At 41.7% G+C, this 17,522-nt stretch overlaps 1 protein-coding gene across 1 annotated transcript; it reads left to right on the plus strand.

Moving 5' to 3' along the window:
- The first annotated feature begins 8,826 nt into the window (after positions 1–8,826).
- On the plus strand, positions 8,827–16,823 carry LOC137666075 (cytochrome P450 2J6-like). Its single transcript, XM_068405655.1, has 9 exons — positions 8,827–8,997; positions 10,629–10,791; positions 11,155–11,304; positions 12,235–12,395; positions 13,955–14,131; positions 14,585–14,726; positions 15,201–15,388; positions 16,016–16,157; positions 16,645–16,823. The coding sequence occupies exons 1-9, from the start codon at positions 8,827–8,829 to the stop codon at positions 16,821–16,823; spliced, it is 1,473 nt and encodes a 490-aa protein (XP_068261756.1).
- The last annotated feature ends 699 nt before the right edge of the window (positions 16,824–17,522 follow it).

Below are 17,522 nucleotides of genomic sequence, written 5' to 3' on the forward strand. Positions count from 1 at the left end.
GCAAGTTACCAAGTATGGCACACGCATGTCATGACTAGTTCTTGCTGGGGCCCTTAGTTCTGGTTGTAGCTCGAGATTCCTAGTAGGTTTTTCCCATGTTTTTTTTTATCTGTGTGTTTCATAGTAGATGTACTTTCTATATGCATATGCTTTATTTCTGATGATTGCTCAACATATCCCTTAGGGTATCCACCTTTATGTGAAGATCGAAAGGGGGACTTCAGAAATAGGCAAAACCCTCATTGAAGTTAACTATTGCAAATAGGAAAACAAAAAGTGAGGTTATATATGAAAGCAGTTATGTTTCAATTAAATTTGAAAGCCTAATAAATTTTGCTATTTAGATTAAGCATTAGATACTCATAGATGTATCTTAAGCTAAATGTGGGCTTTTAACTTTTATCAGCCTTGCCACTACTGGATATACATGAACATGGAATGTATACAAAACATCTTAAAAGCTCCAAGATTTAATATCCACTTACATTTGCATGCTTAATTTGTATGTATGGCTATTGCCTTTTTAAAAGCATTCATGAAGGATTTGTAGGAGCACCTACCATCTACAATTTTTTCAGAAAATTAGATGGAGAATTGGTGTGTGGATACGTGTATCTACATTGCCTGGAAAATCTTGGCCCTAGTCTTTTAAGACACCATTTCTAGAAATCCTGTGACACATATTTGATAAATATGATCTGAATGAGAAGGGGGAGAGGCGTGTGCATGTATTAAATATGCTTGAGCATGAGAATGTAATAAGTGAGACAAAAAGGTGGTGGTTGATAATAAAGAGGAAGTGTTTGTGGCGGGGAATAGTTATTATATTAAGTTTAAACTCCTATGCAAAAACTGGTTGAGCAACCAGCCTTAACAGCTTCAATAGACTATTTTCAATAACGGCAAGCTGGTAAAAGCAGCCCTTAAATGTTGACAATAAGTCAAGTTCTCATAGCCTTGGCTGTATTTCTTCTAATTCTGCAGTTTTGAAAGTTGCAACGAGTACAGAGACGGCTTCCTCCTGGACCAATCCCTCTCCCTGTTTTTGGGACCTTGATACAGCTGAACTTTCAGTTTAATCGTGATCTCCTCATTAAGGTATTTATTTTCAGATACTCCTAATTTTTTAAAAGTCTTTGTAATTTCCCATTTCTCATGTTGTTTGCTATGTGAAAACATCCTCTCCCAAAACTACATTGGTAATATACTGTAATCATTAACTAGCCACTGTGATATTGCAGTCAGTTTGATTCGGAACTGTTGGTTTGGTTGGCAAAATAAGAAAAAGTTGTTGCAGCGTAAAGTAGTTTGCCAAGCTAAGAAAACTGGTATTGGAAGTTCTGAATGTGTGAAAATCATTTTGGTGCTTAAACTCATCACCTTTTAACACTAAATTTGACAAATTCATGTGAAAACTGATATCCTCTAGGATTAAATACCTTTAAGATAATATGTCAGATTTGCAGTTAGGGAAAAGAAATACTGTATAAAAAAAAATTACTTTCGCAGCATGGATTTTTAGCTTTCTGAGCACTGGCACTCTCTAGCTTGAGCAGTAAATACTTAATATGTACTGTGTGTATATATGCTTGTTTGTGTTGACGGGGTCTAAAAAAACCACACGAACCTTTTGTTATTTGTTCTTTGAGGAGTACTTGTGCGCACAAAGCCACCTCTGTTTCATTCTGTTGGTTCTCACAGTGCTTTCAGGATTGTTGGTAGACATCTCCAGTGGCTTCTGTCACTGCTTTGGCCAAGGCAACGCCATTCATTCCCACCAAACAGCAGGTTCAGACAGGAAGTAAAGACACTGTGAGACAGAATGGTCTTACTGAAGTTCCAGTACCTAAATATGCAAACTGGTCAGGGGGAAAGAAGAGAGTAACGGGTCCAGTCTCTACAAGCTAGTTACTCCTCTGACATTTCTGTGTTCCCTTTGTGTCACTTTGCTAGTACAAATGTAGAAAACCTGTTGAAATAAATTAATGTATAGAAAATACCCTTTATCACATGAATCATTGTGAACTGAGCCCTGGCTTACATACAGGAATAAAAGCTACCTGATGTTTCCTGGCATAGATCTGTGGCTCTGAAAAGCTGGAATATTGATGTGTTTCCAACAGTGAATTCTGGAAAAAGACATTCATGGTTTCTCACAGATAACTGTCATCTTGTGGGAGAGATGGAGAACATCTCTAAATTCAGGAACAAATTTCTAAAACAATCAGGAATATCTGTTCCTGAATATTGTTCGCTAAATGTGTAGGAAGACAAGCCGCCAGGGAAAAATAACGGCCTGGTTAAACAGAGAACTTAGGCTAGAACTTAAGGAAAAAAAGAGAGCCTGTTTGGTCTGGAAGAAGGGTCGAGTAACTTGGGAGGTCTGTAGGGATGTTGCCAGGTCATGTAGGGAGAAGATTAGAAGGGCCAAAACTCAGTTAGAGCTTCATTTGGTTGCTACAGTCAAAGATTACAAAAAAAGTTTCTACAAATACATCAACAGCAAAAGGAGGGTCAAGGAGAGCCTCCACCACTTGCTGAATGAGGAGGGTAGTGTAGTGTCAGGGGATGAGGAAAAGGCAGAGGTGCTCAATGCCTTCTTTGCCTTGGTCTTTAATGTCAAGACCGGTTGTCCTCAGGAGACTCGGCCCCCAGAGCCTGAAGTTAAGGACGGGGGGCTGTGTGAACCCCCCGTAATTCAGGAGGAGATGGTTAGTGACCTGCTGTGCCAGTTGGACACCCACAAGGCTATGGGCCTGGATGGGATTCACCCCAGAGTAATGAATGAACTGGCAAATGAACTTGCCAAACCACTCTCTATTATCTACCGGCAGTCCTGGTTAACTGGAGAAGTTCCAGCTGACTGGAAATTAGCAAATGTAACGCTTATCTACAAGAAGGGTCGGAAAGATGATCCAGGGAACTATAGGCCTGTCAGCCTGACCTTGGTGCCAGGCAAGGTGATGGAACAGATCATCCTGAGTGCCATTACACGGCTCATGCAGGACAATCGGGGCATCGGGGCCAGCCAACATGGATTCATGAAAGGCAGGTCCTGCTTGACCAACCTGATCTCCTTCTATGACAAAGTGACCTGCTTAATAGATGAGGGCAGGGCTGTGGATGTAGTCTGTCTAGACTTCAGTAAGGCATTCAACACTGTCTCCCACAGCATGCTTCTAGACAAACTGGCTGTCCGGGGCTTGGATGGGTAGACTCTTCGATGGGTTAAAAACTGGCTGGATGGCCAAGCCCAGAGAGTTGTGGTGAATGGGGCAAAGTCCAACTGGCGGCTGGTCACTAGCGGTGTTCCCCAGGGCTCAGTTCTGGGGCCGGTGCTGTTCAATATCTTTATAGATGATCTAGACGTAGGGATTGAGTGCACCCTCAGCAAATTTGCAGATGACACCAAGCTGGGTGGGAGTGTCGATCTGCTGGAGGGTAGGAAGGCCCTACAGAGGGATCTGGACAGGTTAGATAGATGGGCCGAGACCAACGGCATGAGGTTCAACAAGAACAAGTGCCGGGTCTTACACTTCAGCCACAACAACCCCATGCAGCGCTACAGGCTGGGGGAAGAGAGGTTAGAAAGTGGCCTGGCAGAAAGAAACATGGGGGTGCTGATCAACAGCCGGCTAAACATGAGCCAGCAGTGTGCTCAGGTGGCCAAGAAGGCCAACGGCATCCTGGCCTCTATTAGGAATAGTGTAGCCAGCTCGTCTAGGGAAGTGATCGTCCCTCTGTACTCGGCACTGGTGAGGCCGCATCTTGAGTACTGTGTCCAGTTCTGGGCCCCGCACTTCAAGAAAGACGTTGAGGTGTTGGAGCGAGTCCAGAGGAGGGCGACCAAGCTGGTGAAGGGTCTGGAGGGTCTGACCTTTGAGGAACAGCTGAGGGAGCTGGGGTTGTTTAGCCTGGAGAAGAGGAGGCTCCGAGGTGACCTTATTGCAGTCTACAACTACCTGAAGGGAGGTTGTAGTGGAGTGGGAGTCGGCCTCTTCTCCCAGGCAACTAGCGACAGGACAAGAGGACATAGCCTCAGGCTTTGTCAGGGGAGGTTCAGGTTGGACATTAGGAAGAATTTCTTCTCAGAAAGTGTCATCAGACATTGGAACGGGCTGCCAAGGGAGGTGGTGGAGTCACCATCTCTGGATGTGTTTAAGAAAAGACTGGGCATGGCACTTAGTGCCATGGTCTAGTTGACATGGTGGTGTCAGGGCAATGGTTGGACTCGATGATCCCAGAGGTCTCTTCCAACCTGATTGATTCTGTGATTCTGTGAACATCACTCCACCTTAGGGCTGGTCCTGTAATCAGTGTAAAAACAGGTTCATCCTCTCTTTGTTTGCAGTGTGTGGGATTTCATCTGTGCTTTCTTGGCTTCTCTCCCATCTATAGCTGGCAAAAATTCATGGCAACATATTCACCTTATGGTTTGGATGGGCCCCAGTGATCATACTAAATGGATTTCAAGCAGTGAAGGATGGCATGACTACGCACCCTGATGATGTTTCTGGGAGGCTGGTGTCTCCTTTCTTCAGAGCAATGGCCAAAGGAAAAGGTGAGAATTTCTTGCCATAAATAGTGCACAGAAACATCATCTTGACAAATTGCAGCTCTTTTGTAGCTTGTAACCACTTCCAAAGGTACCACAGTAGCAGAGTTTGTCTATGAGGAATGACTGCCAGGTGAACTGCAAAGCAGGGAGGGGTGAAATAGCCTTTGGATAGTAGGAGGAGGAAAAGGCCATCAAAAGAAAAGAGATTCATAATGCCTTGTGTGAAATATTCACTAGAGCAGACTCAGAGGTGATGAGATGATGCACTGGCAGGCTGTGCCACAGAGAAGTGGAGGAAGAGCAGGAAATAGCACACTTCCTTGTCCTGAACTTGCTGCCTCCCACAGTGACGTTTTCCGTTGGAAGAGTGAGCTTGATGGTGGGATCTTCTTCCCATTCCCTTCCTTTTGTGAATATTTTCTTGCATCTAGAGGTTCAGTGCACTTCTATTTCAACCTTGCTGTAGGTTTCATACTCCCCAACCATACTGGAAATTGCCAACTCCTGATTTTCATGAACACCTGCATTATGAAACAACCTTTATTTTATTTGGCATCTCTGCTTTTCTTAAGGAAACCTAATTCCTTCAATATTTCTAATTTGAATTTGTTTCAGTCATTGGTGATTCTTACTCTACTTTAAAGATCCTGTTAGTATGTGATATTTATTTCTTCTGAAGATATTTGTCACAAAGCCCAAGTACTGGACTCTTCTGCCTTGTGGACAGGAACTTTTCCTCCCTGACTATGGGCAGTGAGAACTCTTTCCCCTTTTCCCTTCATGAGAATCATTACCCTGGTCAGGTGAGCTGCAAGCACAGAAAAAGTGGGAGGTGAGCACTTCAGAGAATGTCTAGAGAAGCAGCTGTCAAACTTCTGAGATATCTGGTTTTCTTGGATCAAGCTTAATCCTGCAAGTCGTCTTATTACCCATCTGAGTTTGTCCGTTTTAGCCTTGCCCACATGCTTACATGCCACAGCTGTTCCTTTGTGTCTTTGTCTTCATAAACAATGCAATAGTTTCATTATATTCTGTGGTTTTGCAAATCTTTTAATGTAGTCTTTGTCTATAATAAATATTAACATAATAGAGCTCTTCCTCGAATGGATGCAGGGATTATGTTGGCAACTGGTCACACCTGGAAGCAGCAGAGAAGGTTTGCACTGAGGACTCTCCGCAACCTTGGTCTGGGGAAAAGAGTTCTGGAGCATCAAGTTCAAGAAGAGGCCCGCTACCTGGTAGACTTCTTTGCAAGTATGAAAGGTATCTCTGCAGTAAATACCGATTCATTTTTGTCACTAGTCTGATGTCTTTAGTGTAAGAACTTCTCTGTCCTGCTCTGAAATTGAGGGCAGCTTTTGTTCCACAAGAGTGTGCAGGCTCTTACAGTGTCTGTGTGGAATGGGCTGAAAATGCAAAGACCCCAGTCCCGTGTTTTCAAACCCAGTGGGAGACTATTCTTGTTCAAAGTTATTTACAAAACTACTAAAACTGGGATGCAAAACTGGAGCTTGTTCATTATTTATATCTTAGAATGCTTAAGGTGGAAAGGCGTCTGAAGATGGTCTAGTCTAACCCTTTCTCAAAGAAGGGTCAATCAGAGCAGGTTTCTTAGGGCTGAGTCCAGTTGGGTTTTGAATAGCTGCAAGAATGGAGATTTCACCACCTCTGTGGCTGACCTGTTCTAGTGTTCAATCAGGCCTACAGTAAAAAAGTTTCTTATGTTTAAGCAGAATTTAACGTATTTCAGTTTTTGCCTATTGCCTCACTTGGGGCCACTGAGAAAACTCTAGCGCCATGTTCTTTTCTCCCCTCCATCAGGTATTTACACACATTTAAGATACTTCCCTGAGCCTTCTCTTGTCCAGAATAAACAGTCCCAGCTCTCTCAGCCTCTCTTACATCAGATGCTCCAATCCCTTACTTGTCCTTGTTGCCTTTCGCTCAACTTGTTCCAGTATGTTGATGTCTCTCTTGTACTGGGGAGCGCAGAACTGGACCCAGCACTCCAGATGGGTCCCACCAGTACTGATCAGAGAGGAATGACCACCTGCCTTGACCTACTGGCAATGCCTTTCCTAATCCAGCCCAGGATCATGTTGGCCGCCTTTGCCTCAAGGGCGTGTTGCTGGTTCCTATATGGTGCTGGTGCATAAAGATATGGACACATTATCAATGCTGATGAGTTAAGTCTTGTAACACCATTTGCGTGCATTCTGTAAAGCAGTGACTAGAACCTTGTCTTCATTACAACATTTCATCCTGATCAATCAAGTTAGGAGCACGTGAGTTGGATTTCCCAATACCGATGATTACGCAAAGGCACAGTAAATGGGGGCATGCTGTGACTGTCATTGTATCAATTAAAAGTCATTAAATCTACCTCAGCCCCATTGTTTAAGAACTAGGAGAGTTTGAGCTGTGACCTCGTATGCAGGAAAGACAAGATCAGAACAATAAGTTGCTAATCAGAATTGTGCATTGACTGCTGGACACTTGCATCAGTATATACTAAATATAGTTGTTTATAGTAATTTATTCTGGAGTCACAAAATAGGTTTTTTGAGATTAGCGTTTCAAGTAATTGCTTTAAAAATAGTTGTTATTTTGTTGACGCTATTGGTTGAAAGGAGTTTATGACATTTCATCTTACTGGAGGTTGTACATCTCTAGCAAGGTCAGACGGAATATAGTAGCCTTGCGTGTATTTCTGTTCTTACCGAATAAGGCTGCCTCTCTTATGGTTCTCCCCTCAGATTTCCTTTGACCACAGTGTTTTCAGGCATTCCCATGCTTGAGACCTATTTTGAATTTTCCAGATAGCAAACTTGCAATTTCTTTTTTCTTGCCTCTAAATTTGCTCTATCGTATTACAAAACATTTTTACATATTTGGCGTTTCTTTAGGGTGCCACACATTCCTGGGATTATGGGATTGAAAGGCTTGGGGGCTGTCCTCAGAGATGCTGAGCGTGACTTGTGATGGGCTTGGTCCCCATGGTCAGGCTAACACCTACCCAGGAGGGGCTGGGGGCATGAGAATTTGCAGGACAACATCTGTGCCCTCGCACATGGGCGTGGGCTCTCTGCATGGCCAAGCTGTGATACCAGCCCTGATGCTGCCCCTCTGCATGCAAGAGTTGGGCACCTGCAACTGGTGTTTTTTCACACCCCCAGGGTGAAAATCCCAGTAAGTTAAGCACATCTCCTGGATACCAAACAGCTAGTTGGCCAGGACCAGAGCAATTGCCAAGACAAAAATCCCCAGGAAATCACTGTGCATGTTGTTTTGCTCACAGAGAATATCCAGGAAGGACAGAACTACCAGTCAAACAAGTGGTCTCTGAAGCAGGTAATTTAGTTTCTCAGTTCGATCCCAGCTCTCAGTTCAATCACTGGCCAGCAACACTGTATAAATGTTAGCTCTCTGCCCCGCTTCTGGAGGGAACCAACTTGCTTAACACCTCACAGCTTTTATTTTCAGCTGTGCCAGCTCTGTAAGTTTGGCATGTGAGCAGTTAAGCCATCTAGGTGACTTCCCAGAGCGCCCCATGCTCCTGTCTAAGGCAGATGAGCTGAGTCTAAGCTGGGGCTGTTCCTGAGCAGGTGCTGAAGAGGCGCCAAAGCTGTACTGTCCGAAATGCCCCCCTTTGCAGGGGCATAGGCTCTACCTCCATAGAGGAAAAAGCAATCCCAAAGAGCTTGCAATTTAAACATGGGGAAAAATAAAGTATTAAAGGAATAGCAGAGAACATCAGAATCAAGCAATAATGTGAGGTGAGTGAAGGAGCAGTGCACGTGGTTGATGCATGTGATGGTTACTGATGAGCCTGAACTTTTCAGTAATCCCTCTGGCCTTGGGTGTGTAGCCAACCCTCAGGATTTTTTATTTTTTTTTCTCTGTTCTTGCAAGAGTCTTTTTATGAAACGACTACTGTGGGCAGGGATTTCTGTCACAGCAACTGTCATGGCACAAGGAGGCATGTAATTAACCTGCATTTTGTATCCCTTGAAGAGCCAACGATAGCCGGATTTGTAGATGCAAAATAATGGAATGATGTCACACGTGCTTAACGATAACAACACTTCATTCACTGGGATGGGGAAATAAAGTAAAGTGACAAAGAGGGAAGGACTGAGAGGCACAGAAGCTTCAACATCTTTTTCTCTTTTTAGGGAGGTAGCAGCAAAGCCAAGATCAAGTGGATCTATCCTCTGTGTATGCAGCAGCTTTTCAGAGACAGCGTAGCCTTGTAAATCAGAAGTGAAATGTTAACAGTAAGTGTGCTGCTGATACTCTTTGTGGTGTCTCTGCTGTTTGTGCAGTTTCTGAAACTGCAATGGATGCGAAGACGATTTCCTCCCGGACCAACTCCGTACCCCTTCTTTGGAAATCTGCTGCAGATGAACTTCCATATTCATCATGAGCTCCTTAAAAAAGTATGTATTTTCAGGCAACTAATGAATGGACTCTTAAGCTGATTGAAAAGTAAATGTGAGTGTTTAACATGATCTTATTTTGAATGCTAGGGAGGGACTTATTCTAAATTGTATAAATGTGAAAATGGGTGGGGATCATTAAAGTATCTGTTTTTTGGTAAGAAAATTTCCAGCTTGCTGTGAAACATGCATTAAAACGTTATGTGCATATGAACAAAACAATACTGATGAGAATATTCCTGTCTTACACATGGGAAGAAGACACATGTTAAAGCAGTGTCTTTAATTCTGTGCAGTCTGTGTGTTGACTGACTGTTGTTGCACTGGCAGTTTCTGAATATCCTATGAAATAGCTACTAAGTGCATATGTGTTTGCAGTATAGAAAGGGTGAATATTTTTAATGCTTATTCAACAGATTTTTTTCAAAAGATCTTAGAATAAATTTTTTTCTGGCATGCAATTTGGTAAGATTTTCACAAGAGAGTTCAGTCTGCTGAGCCTGATTGAGCTTTTAAGTAGCTGAACTAATTGTGTGCTCAATCTCTTTTCTAAGTGCAGGTGTAATGCCCAGCACTTCTAGAATTTGTATCCTACTGTTTTATATTCCTCATACATATATATATAAAAAATATTTATCATTTAAATATATAAGTAATAGCACCTCACTTTCACTCTTTGTTCTCAACCTTCCTTTTCCCTGATTCTTCCCTGTCCCGACAGTTCTCTTCTCCCGAGTTGCTTATTTCAAGGCAAAGTAGTATGACTCCACAACATAAAATTATCGCCAGTGCAGGTCTGTTGTGTTTTCTTCTATTTCTGACCTCCCAAACCTGAAGAGCAGTATTGCTCGTCCCGAGAGTTCAAAAGCCATGAATTAGTCCTTCCAAAAATGAAATTAAACACAAATGTGCAGGCACATGCGTATACATTTTTGCTCAATGTGCATATCTGTTCCCTCTTGTTTGCTCCTAGGCAGCAAAATTTTGTTCTCCTCTAGTCCTGCCGTGCTAGGGATGTTTTGGCAACTCTCCACTCTTTCCATCCTACTCTGCCCCGCAGACTTGCTGCTTTGATCTGTGCGCTATTGCACTTCCCTCAGACTTTTGCTTTTCCGGCTCCCAATTCTCCAGCCAGGGAAAGGACTGTCCTGCCTACTTCTAGTGATGTCTGTGTGCACAGCATTGTGGAGACCAGGCTATCACAGCTGAGCTGGAAAGGAGAGGGATGATTGCTGCTTTACCCACCTCCTCAGCTGCTTTTGCTACACTTAATAATACACAGAGAGGCATCTGTAGAAGGTTCATGTAAAACTCATGAGCTGATGTTTTCTCCTTGCAGACATGTAGCAATTCATCTGCAATGAGTTTGAAATGTAAGACATGCGATGACATCACAGACATTGGCAATATTGTCTGTCTGACATTTTAGGGACATCTTGATCTTTAGTGAACGAGACTTTAGACAGCAACGTGACTTCAAGCCATATTATAACTAAGAATAGATTTGATGCCTTCTTCTCAAGGTCATCCACCCTTGTGTTGTCTGCCAAGGGAAAAGATCTGGTTCACCTTGTTTGATTTATATATACTGCTTCTCACCCATGTTGTTCTGATGCTGCTTTGTTCTACAGATGGCCAAAACTCATGGTAATGTATTTACCTTATGGCTTGCATTCCGACCTGCAGTTGTCCTGCAAGGGTTTCAAGCAGTGAAGGAAGGTCTGACCGTACATGCTGAAGATGTTGCTGGAAGGCCGACAAGCATTGTCTTTGACGCTTTGACTCATGGAAATGGTAATTATTCTTTTCAAAAATTCTTTTTGTGTTGTTCTAACCCTGGTTTTGGAAACTGATTTAGAGCCTCAAAGTCCTTAATTTACAGTGGAAAAACGTTAATATTTTCATGAGTTTTTATGAAACTTTTTTTTTTTGTTGATTCTGTCAGAAACTAATGGCAGCATATAGCTCTTGTAAGAGTTTCTATACAGGAAATAGTTGGCTAAACTAGAAGAAGAAAGGAGAGGAAAGAGGAATGCTGCCAGACTGCTGGCAAAAATTTGAAAAAATCAGAATGGAAGTGAAGTTTTGTTGGTGTATTAACTGTGTCAATTCATTAATTTATACAGCATTAACAGCATTAGTTCATGTTGATCCTAGGTGTTATATTCTCTAATGGTCATCTCTGGAAGCAACAGAGGCGTTTTGGACTTGCAACAATGAGGAAAATGGGAGTAGGGAAAAAAGACCAGGAGTATCGACTACAAGAGGAGGCCTATCACCTGGTGGAGTACTTACAGAACACAAATGGTATGTGACTCAGTACGCAGGGCAGTCTGTGCGATGGGTGATTTTTCTAAAGGAATGGGTCACGTGTAGCTTTAGAAACTACTTGATTACAAGAATGGATTTAAAGTGCACGTGCAGAGCTGAGGCTCAAAGGTCTGTATCATATGATCTGCATGAGACGTTTCCTTGCAGAAGTGCTACATGTGAAACCCCACAGTATGAACTTAGAACTGAGACTCTGTGGTCCCTGTTAGTGTTGTTACTGCTTAGTCAGTTTTACATTACTCATGGTCACAGAATCAGGGTATTGGCAAGCAGTGACAAAATAAGTGTCACAGCACCCCGTATCCCTCTGCAGAAAAGAAAAACAAGGCACAAAATATTAAAAGCTTTGACCAAGGCTGCACAGCCCTGTGGCTCTGCTCTGGCAAGTGCAGCGGAAAGAGCTCACCTCACACGGCTTGTGGTAGCCTCCTCAGGAAGAGGGGAAGCTTGTTCAGATTGTGCTGCTGAATAACAGGGTGACTCTATAGGTATGCTCAGTTATTCTGTTAGTAGGGTGAAAGGGATATGAGCAAAGAATAGAAAGTGGTTCTCTTGTCAGTTCAGCTGCTTGTTCATACAATGTCTCAGCTGACCTTTTTTGTACCCTGGTTATTGCCAAGTGTGAGATCTACTGATGCCAAGGTTCTGTGAAATCTGGGTATTTTGTATAACTACTACTACTACTATTTCCATTCCCACCAGCAGTCTTGCCTTTTTTTAGGCAACAGTGTTTTTTAGATGTCTGAAGTTACTTTTTACTCATGCCTTTTATGAATAAGTTGCAACTTGCCATCCAGCAATCTTAATTGATGTTAGAAGAGTTTATAAAATGTTATCAGCTCTCCTTTTGTGGGAAAAGCAGGAACAGTAAGTGTTAATGGTGAGTGCTGTCCGCTGTCTTTACAGGAAAACCTCTGGACCCCACTATGCCTGTTGTTCATACTGTCGCAAATGTGATTTGTTCTGTGATTCTTGGACATCGCTTCTCTAAAGATGATGAAAATTTTCATCGCTTGGTTGAATCCTTTGATGTTATAATAGCATTTGGGAACAGCATCTATTTTTATGTGAGGAAAATTATTTTGTTTGTTTATTTTATAGAGATAGACAATGAAAAAGGCAACTTGCTTGTTACTTTTAAAACAAAAGGAAATACTAGTGGCCCTGGAATTGCTGGAGTATGCATCAGAACAGTACTTCCAGATGCCTAGTTCAAAACTTGTTTGAGTTGCTTGTGCTTCATCATCGCACAGAAATTTCCCATGTCTGGTGGACCGGGTGGTAACATACAGGCTTGCTACTTGTTTGGGAGATGTACAAAGGACTTCGTAGCAAAGGTGTTTGAAACTATAACTGAAACTCAGTAGTAAAATACAGGCTAAAATATCTGAAAAGCTCTGAAATAGACTTATCTTAAATTCTGCCTGACAAAGTGGCTTTCTTCGCTATATGAAATGATATAACTGTCAACAAATGTCAAGAGTAATATGGGTCTTTACTCCGTTCTTCTCTACTGTTAGTTAACTTCATAGAAACTTAGGTGGAGCAACTGTTTGGCGCAAAGGTAACGTATAATGAAATTGCTTAGTGGTAGCTTTTTGCTATAGTTGTTGGCAGCAACACCTGTACCACCTCTGCATGTGTCCTTATGAGAATTCAGTAATACACACTGGAAGTCACTCTCCATTCCCTGCTGGATGATATTTGTCTCCGTTCAAGACAGCAGCTCCTAACTTCACATCTGGTCCCCTGGACAGAAAAAATTGCTATCTTGCTTCTGTGTGAGGCTGTGACTGCAGCTGCAAAACCAGTGGAACAGATTGCCTCGAGGAAGGGCAGTTCTATCATTAACCACTTAGGAATGGGAACCACCATAGTGTTGTAGTCAAGAAGTCAGTTTACCAAAGTACAAGGCAGCCTGCTTCTGCAGGGAACTGAAGTAATGGAATTAATGTAAAAAGTGTTTTGTTTCTCTTCTGCTGAGATGTGATTTTATAATAATACAAGTGCAAGAATGTTGAATAGGTTTAGAACAATGAATAAACAGTAGGGAATCCACGTGGCTCAATATTTCTACTTCATCAAGTTGTTTTGCATATCACAGAGATGTGACATGTTTGCTTCTTATCTATGAGAAGGCGTATCTGAGTAAATCCCTGTGCATTTGGTGTCCTACAGTAAGAAAATAAACCTGGGTTTGGCTATTTCTATTTTCAGTTAGCAGATGTGCCAAGGAAGTCAGCCTGGATCTGTTTTTTTTTAGTGATGAGATAGAAATGATACGTATGTTGAATGAAGTGAGAACAGGGACATGTTTTATATGAGGTCCTTGCTACTCAAGTTCAGCCTAGCAAAGAACTGGGGTACAGAGGAACTTCATTTACTCTTTGCACATTGCAATGGAAAATTTATAGCATAAAGCTATAAGAAACTGTGCTCCAGGGAAAAATGGGATTAAGAAAGGCTTTAATGAATCATGGGATAGACACTGTCCCTTCAATGAAGTGGTGATGATGTCATCAGAGTCTTTCATTTGCTTTTTCCACTACCCAAAAGCCTGTATGAGGATTAAAATTTAGTTTGCTAATGTCAGTAATACCACATATCTAAAATATCTCTTTCATAGGTGCATGAACTGTTTCCCTGGCTTACAAGCCATTTCCTATCAACATGTAAAGAGTTTACGTCCAGCTTAGATTTTGTGAAGACTTTATTAGCAAAGGAACTTGAAAGCCACAAAGAAAAAGGAAAACGAGAAGAAAATCAAGATTTTATTGATTACTATTTGGATGAGATAGAAAAAGTGAGTATCTCTGAACTCTTCTTATGCTCCACTAACAACAAGGGATTTTAAGTGCTCCTTTGGTTCTAACGGTGTCTAATATAAATTCAGAGGTATACAATTTCTCCATAGAAAAGTTTATAGGCAGCTGAATTAAAAAAAGCTGACACTGAGAGATAGCAGGAGGAGGATGAAGTAATAATGTAAGTAGATTTACAGGTAGATTATCTATAACCACGATAATAACAGATCTGCAGCTGGTTAAGGTACAACTAGATCATATGATAAACTGACAAATGTGCTGGAGAATAGCAGAAAATGTTGTAATATTATTCAGAAAGTTTTACTTTCTAGCCCTGTAAATTCTTTTTTTTTTTTCCATGTTGAATAGTATTAGTAAATATTCCTGTGATGTGAGGTGGTTTACTTCTTTTGTGTGTGCTATAACTTGATCTTTCCAATTGATATCTGCAGACAAAAGGAGATGCTGATGCTACTTATGATGAAGAAAACTTGATCCAGACTATTTTTGACCTCTTTCTGGCAGGTACAGACACTACAGCCACCACTTTACGTTGGGCATTGCTCTATATGGTGGTTTATCCTGATATTCAAGGTAAGCACACCCAAAGAGTTCTGCAACTTTTTAGAAATTACACATGTTTAAGTAGTAGTAGAGCTTGTTCAAAGAATAGTAGAACAACTCTAATTATTGAGGTATGAATCAGGTTAACTGCACGTATCTTTTTCTTGCTCTATCCTTTCTAACATACAGGCCAGTCATTTTAGGTTTCATTTTTAAGAGATCTATACAGAATGCAGGGTGTGATCCATCTGTTCAGATGGAACAGCTGAGTCTCGGATGACCATTATTTCTGAAGTATTACTTGGGTATGCAACCGATGAACAACTTCAGTGTCAAATTTCATTCAGGTCTTCTGTATGGGAATTTCAAGGCATTCTTATTTTATAAAATATCTTTTTCATCTTGTTGGATGTGATTCTTACTGTAAAAAGCAATAGAGAAAATTAGGAGTATAGAGTTTATAGATTGTTTGTTGTACCTTTAAAGCTGAGTATTCCTCCTTAGAGAAAGTCCAGAAGGAGCTGGATGCTGTTCTGGGTTGTTCCCATTTAATTTGCTACGAGGACAGAAAAAAGTTGCCCTATACAAACGCTGTAATTCACGAGATCCAGCGATACAGTAATATAGTCTTAATTGCACCTCCAAGACTGAGTGTGAAGGACACAGAGCTGCTGGGATTTCGTATTCCAAAGGTACAAATATGCTGCATATTTGAATATCTGATGTCTGGTACGCTTGTAAGCGTTTATAAAACTGATTTAACATAACTTTTTAAAGACTGAAGCCACCTCAGCTAGTGTTCCAAAACACTGTCCTTTCTTAGTTTCTGTTGATTTAATTGCTCATTTAGTTGAAAAGCAACTGTGATTGAGAGCTGCTGCTGTCAGTAGGTCTTTGGTACACTGGAGGAACTTTGAAAGGCTTTTGAGGGTTTTCCTGATTGAGGACATGAACTCTTGTGTCCTGTCTGTTCTAGCAGTGCCCCCAAGCTATGACTGCCTCTAAGGCTGGCCTTTTGCAAGGAAATATACACTTTGCCCTAACAATTAGTAGGTTCTAGATCATTATTTCTGTTGACCGAAAACTTGTGAATGGTGGCTGGAAATAAACATATAAATTTCCATCCCTCTCAGGTCTGTCCCTTGTCAAAGTGGCTTATCAGCTGGTGAACAGAGGCCATCCAAAAATGGAAAAAAAGTTTTACTGAAAAACTTGGAAATTTGGAATTATTTTCATATCTTTGCTGCTTTGTCGTTCTTTGCTGATCTGATGAATATGAACAATAGGATAGAACTGAAGCCACTGCTCCTTTTTTTCAGGACACCGTGATTTTAGCAAATATTGACTCTGTTTTGTCTGATCCTGAACAATGGGAGACACCTGACCAGTTCAACCCAGACCACTTTCTGGATCAAGATGGAAACTTTGTAAACAGAGAAGCATTCTTACCGTTTTCAATAGGTATGTGCATTGAACAGGGATATATTTACTCCATATGAGATCCATTAATTCCCCAACGCGACTGGGAAGGCATCTACAAATAGGTATATAAACACATTCCACTGTTTTAAAGATCTTCAGGAAGACAAGAAGGCCACTTGTAGGTGGTAAAGGTTGGAAGAGAAGGAATTGACACATGGAAGAGTTTCTCTTGGAAGGCAGATCGTTCCTCTTGGAGAAGAATGCATAGTGCTAGGAAGACTGTAAATGTAAACTATGCAACCGTGGTGATCGTTTCTATAATGTCTTGCTGCCTGCTGTAAATATAGATTAAAACTTTCAGTGGAAATACAAGAAGCCTTTCAGTTCTGAATCATTAAATGACAAAGTCAGTTAAGAGAAGAGGACAGTCTGCAGCAAGCAAGCAAACAAACAAAACCCCTAGCAGGTTCGAAAGGGAGGTGTGACAGAAATCCTTTGGCTGATTGCCTTCTCTGTCTTTTCACAGGGCACCGTGTATGTATGGGGGAGCTGTTGGCAAGGATGGAGCTCTTTATTGTCTTTTCCACCCTGTTACAGGCATTCACCTTCACCCTGCCAGAAGGAGTGAAAGAAGTCAGTACAAAGTTTGTTTTTGGGAGCACAATGAAGCCACCTCCCTACCAGCTCTGTGCCATTCCTCGTTAGGGAATGGTGCCCCCCAGATTCAGGGTAAACTTACTCTGCAAGGTTGTTTCTGCATGTGAATTCCCTTTTGCATGTCTGAAGATTTTTGCTTTCCTCTTGATTTGGTTAATCACTACCCTGAAAGATGCTTTTCAGACAGTTGCATCCTGAGGATGGTACCTACAAAGAGTTAATCTTTTGTTCTTGTCTTCTGTTTGGAAATTCTTGGTAAATTTCTCCTGATGCATAACAAATAAAGACATTAAGGGAAGAATTAGAATTGGGCCTGATTTATTGCTAACTGGAGAGGGGATTTATAGAGAACGAACTTGAAGCAAAGTCAATAAATGAGAAGCCTCATGGTTAAAGATCTGTGCATTCTTTCTCATAAGCCACAGCTGCATTTGTGAAGATGGGCTTAGAGGTCTTCGCGTCTGTCTCAGGGTATTAGTGGGTGCAGGAGTTAAACGCTCTTGGGGGAAGCTTTGTGGAGAGGCAGATAATATGATCTGAGGTAACATTCCCTTAGACTGATCAGGTTTGTTGTTGTGCAAGCTTGTTGTATACAGCTCTATCACTGACAGCTGGGAAGACAGTTCAGGGTCTAGGCCAAACCAGGACACCACTAAGCCATTTCAGCCCTTCAGATGAAAATAGAGGAGTGGCTTCATCAGCCAGGTGTGGAGAGCTTTTCATAATACAGGCAAGGAGCAAGGACTG

Source organism: Nyctibius grandis, chromosome 8 (genome assembly GCF_013368605.1).
Source record: "Nyctibius grandis isolate bNycGra1 chromosome 8, bNycGra1.pri, whole genome shotgun sequence".
NCBI lineage: Eukaryota > Metazoa > Chordata > Aves > Nyctibiiformes > Nyctibiidae > Nyctibius > Nyctibius grandis.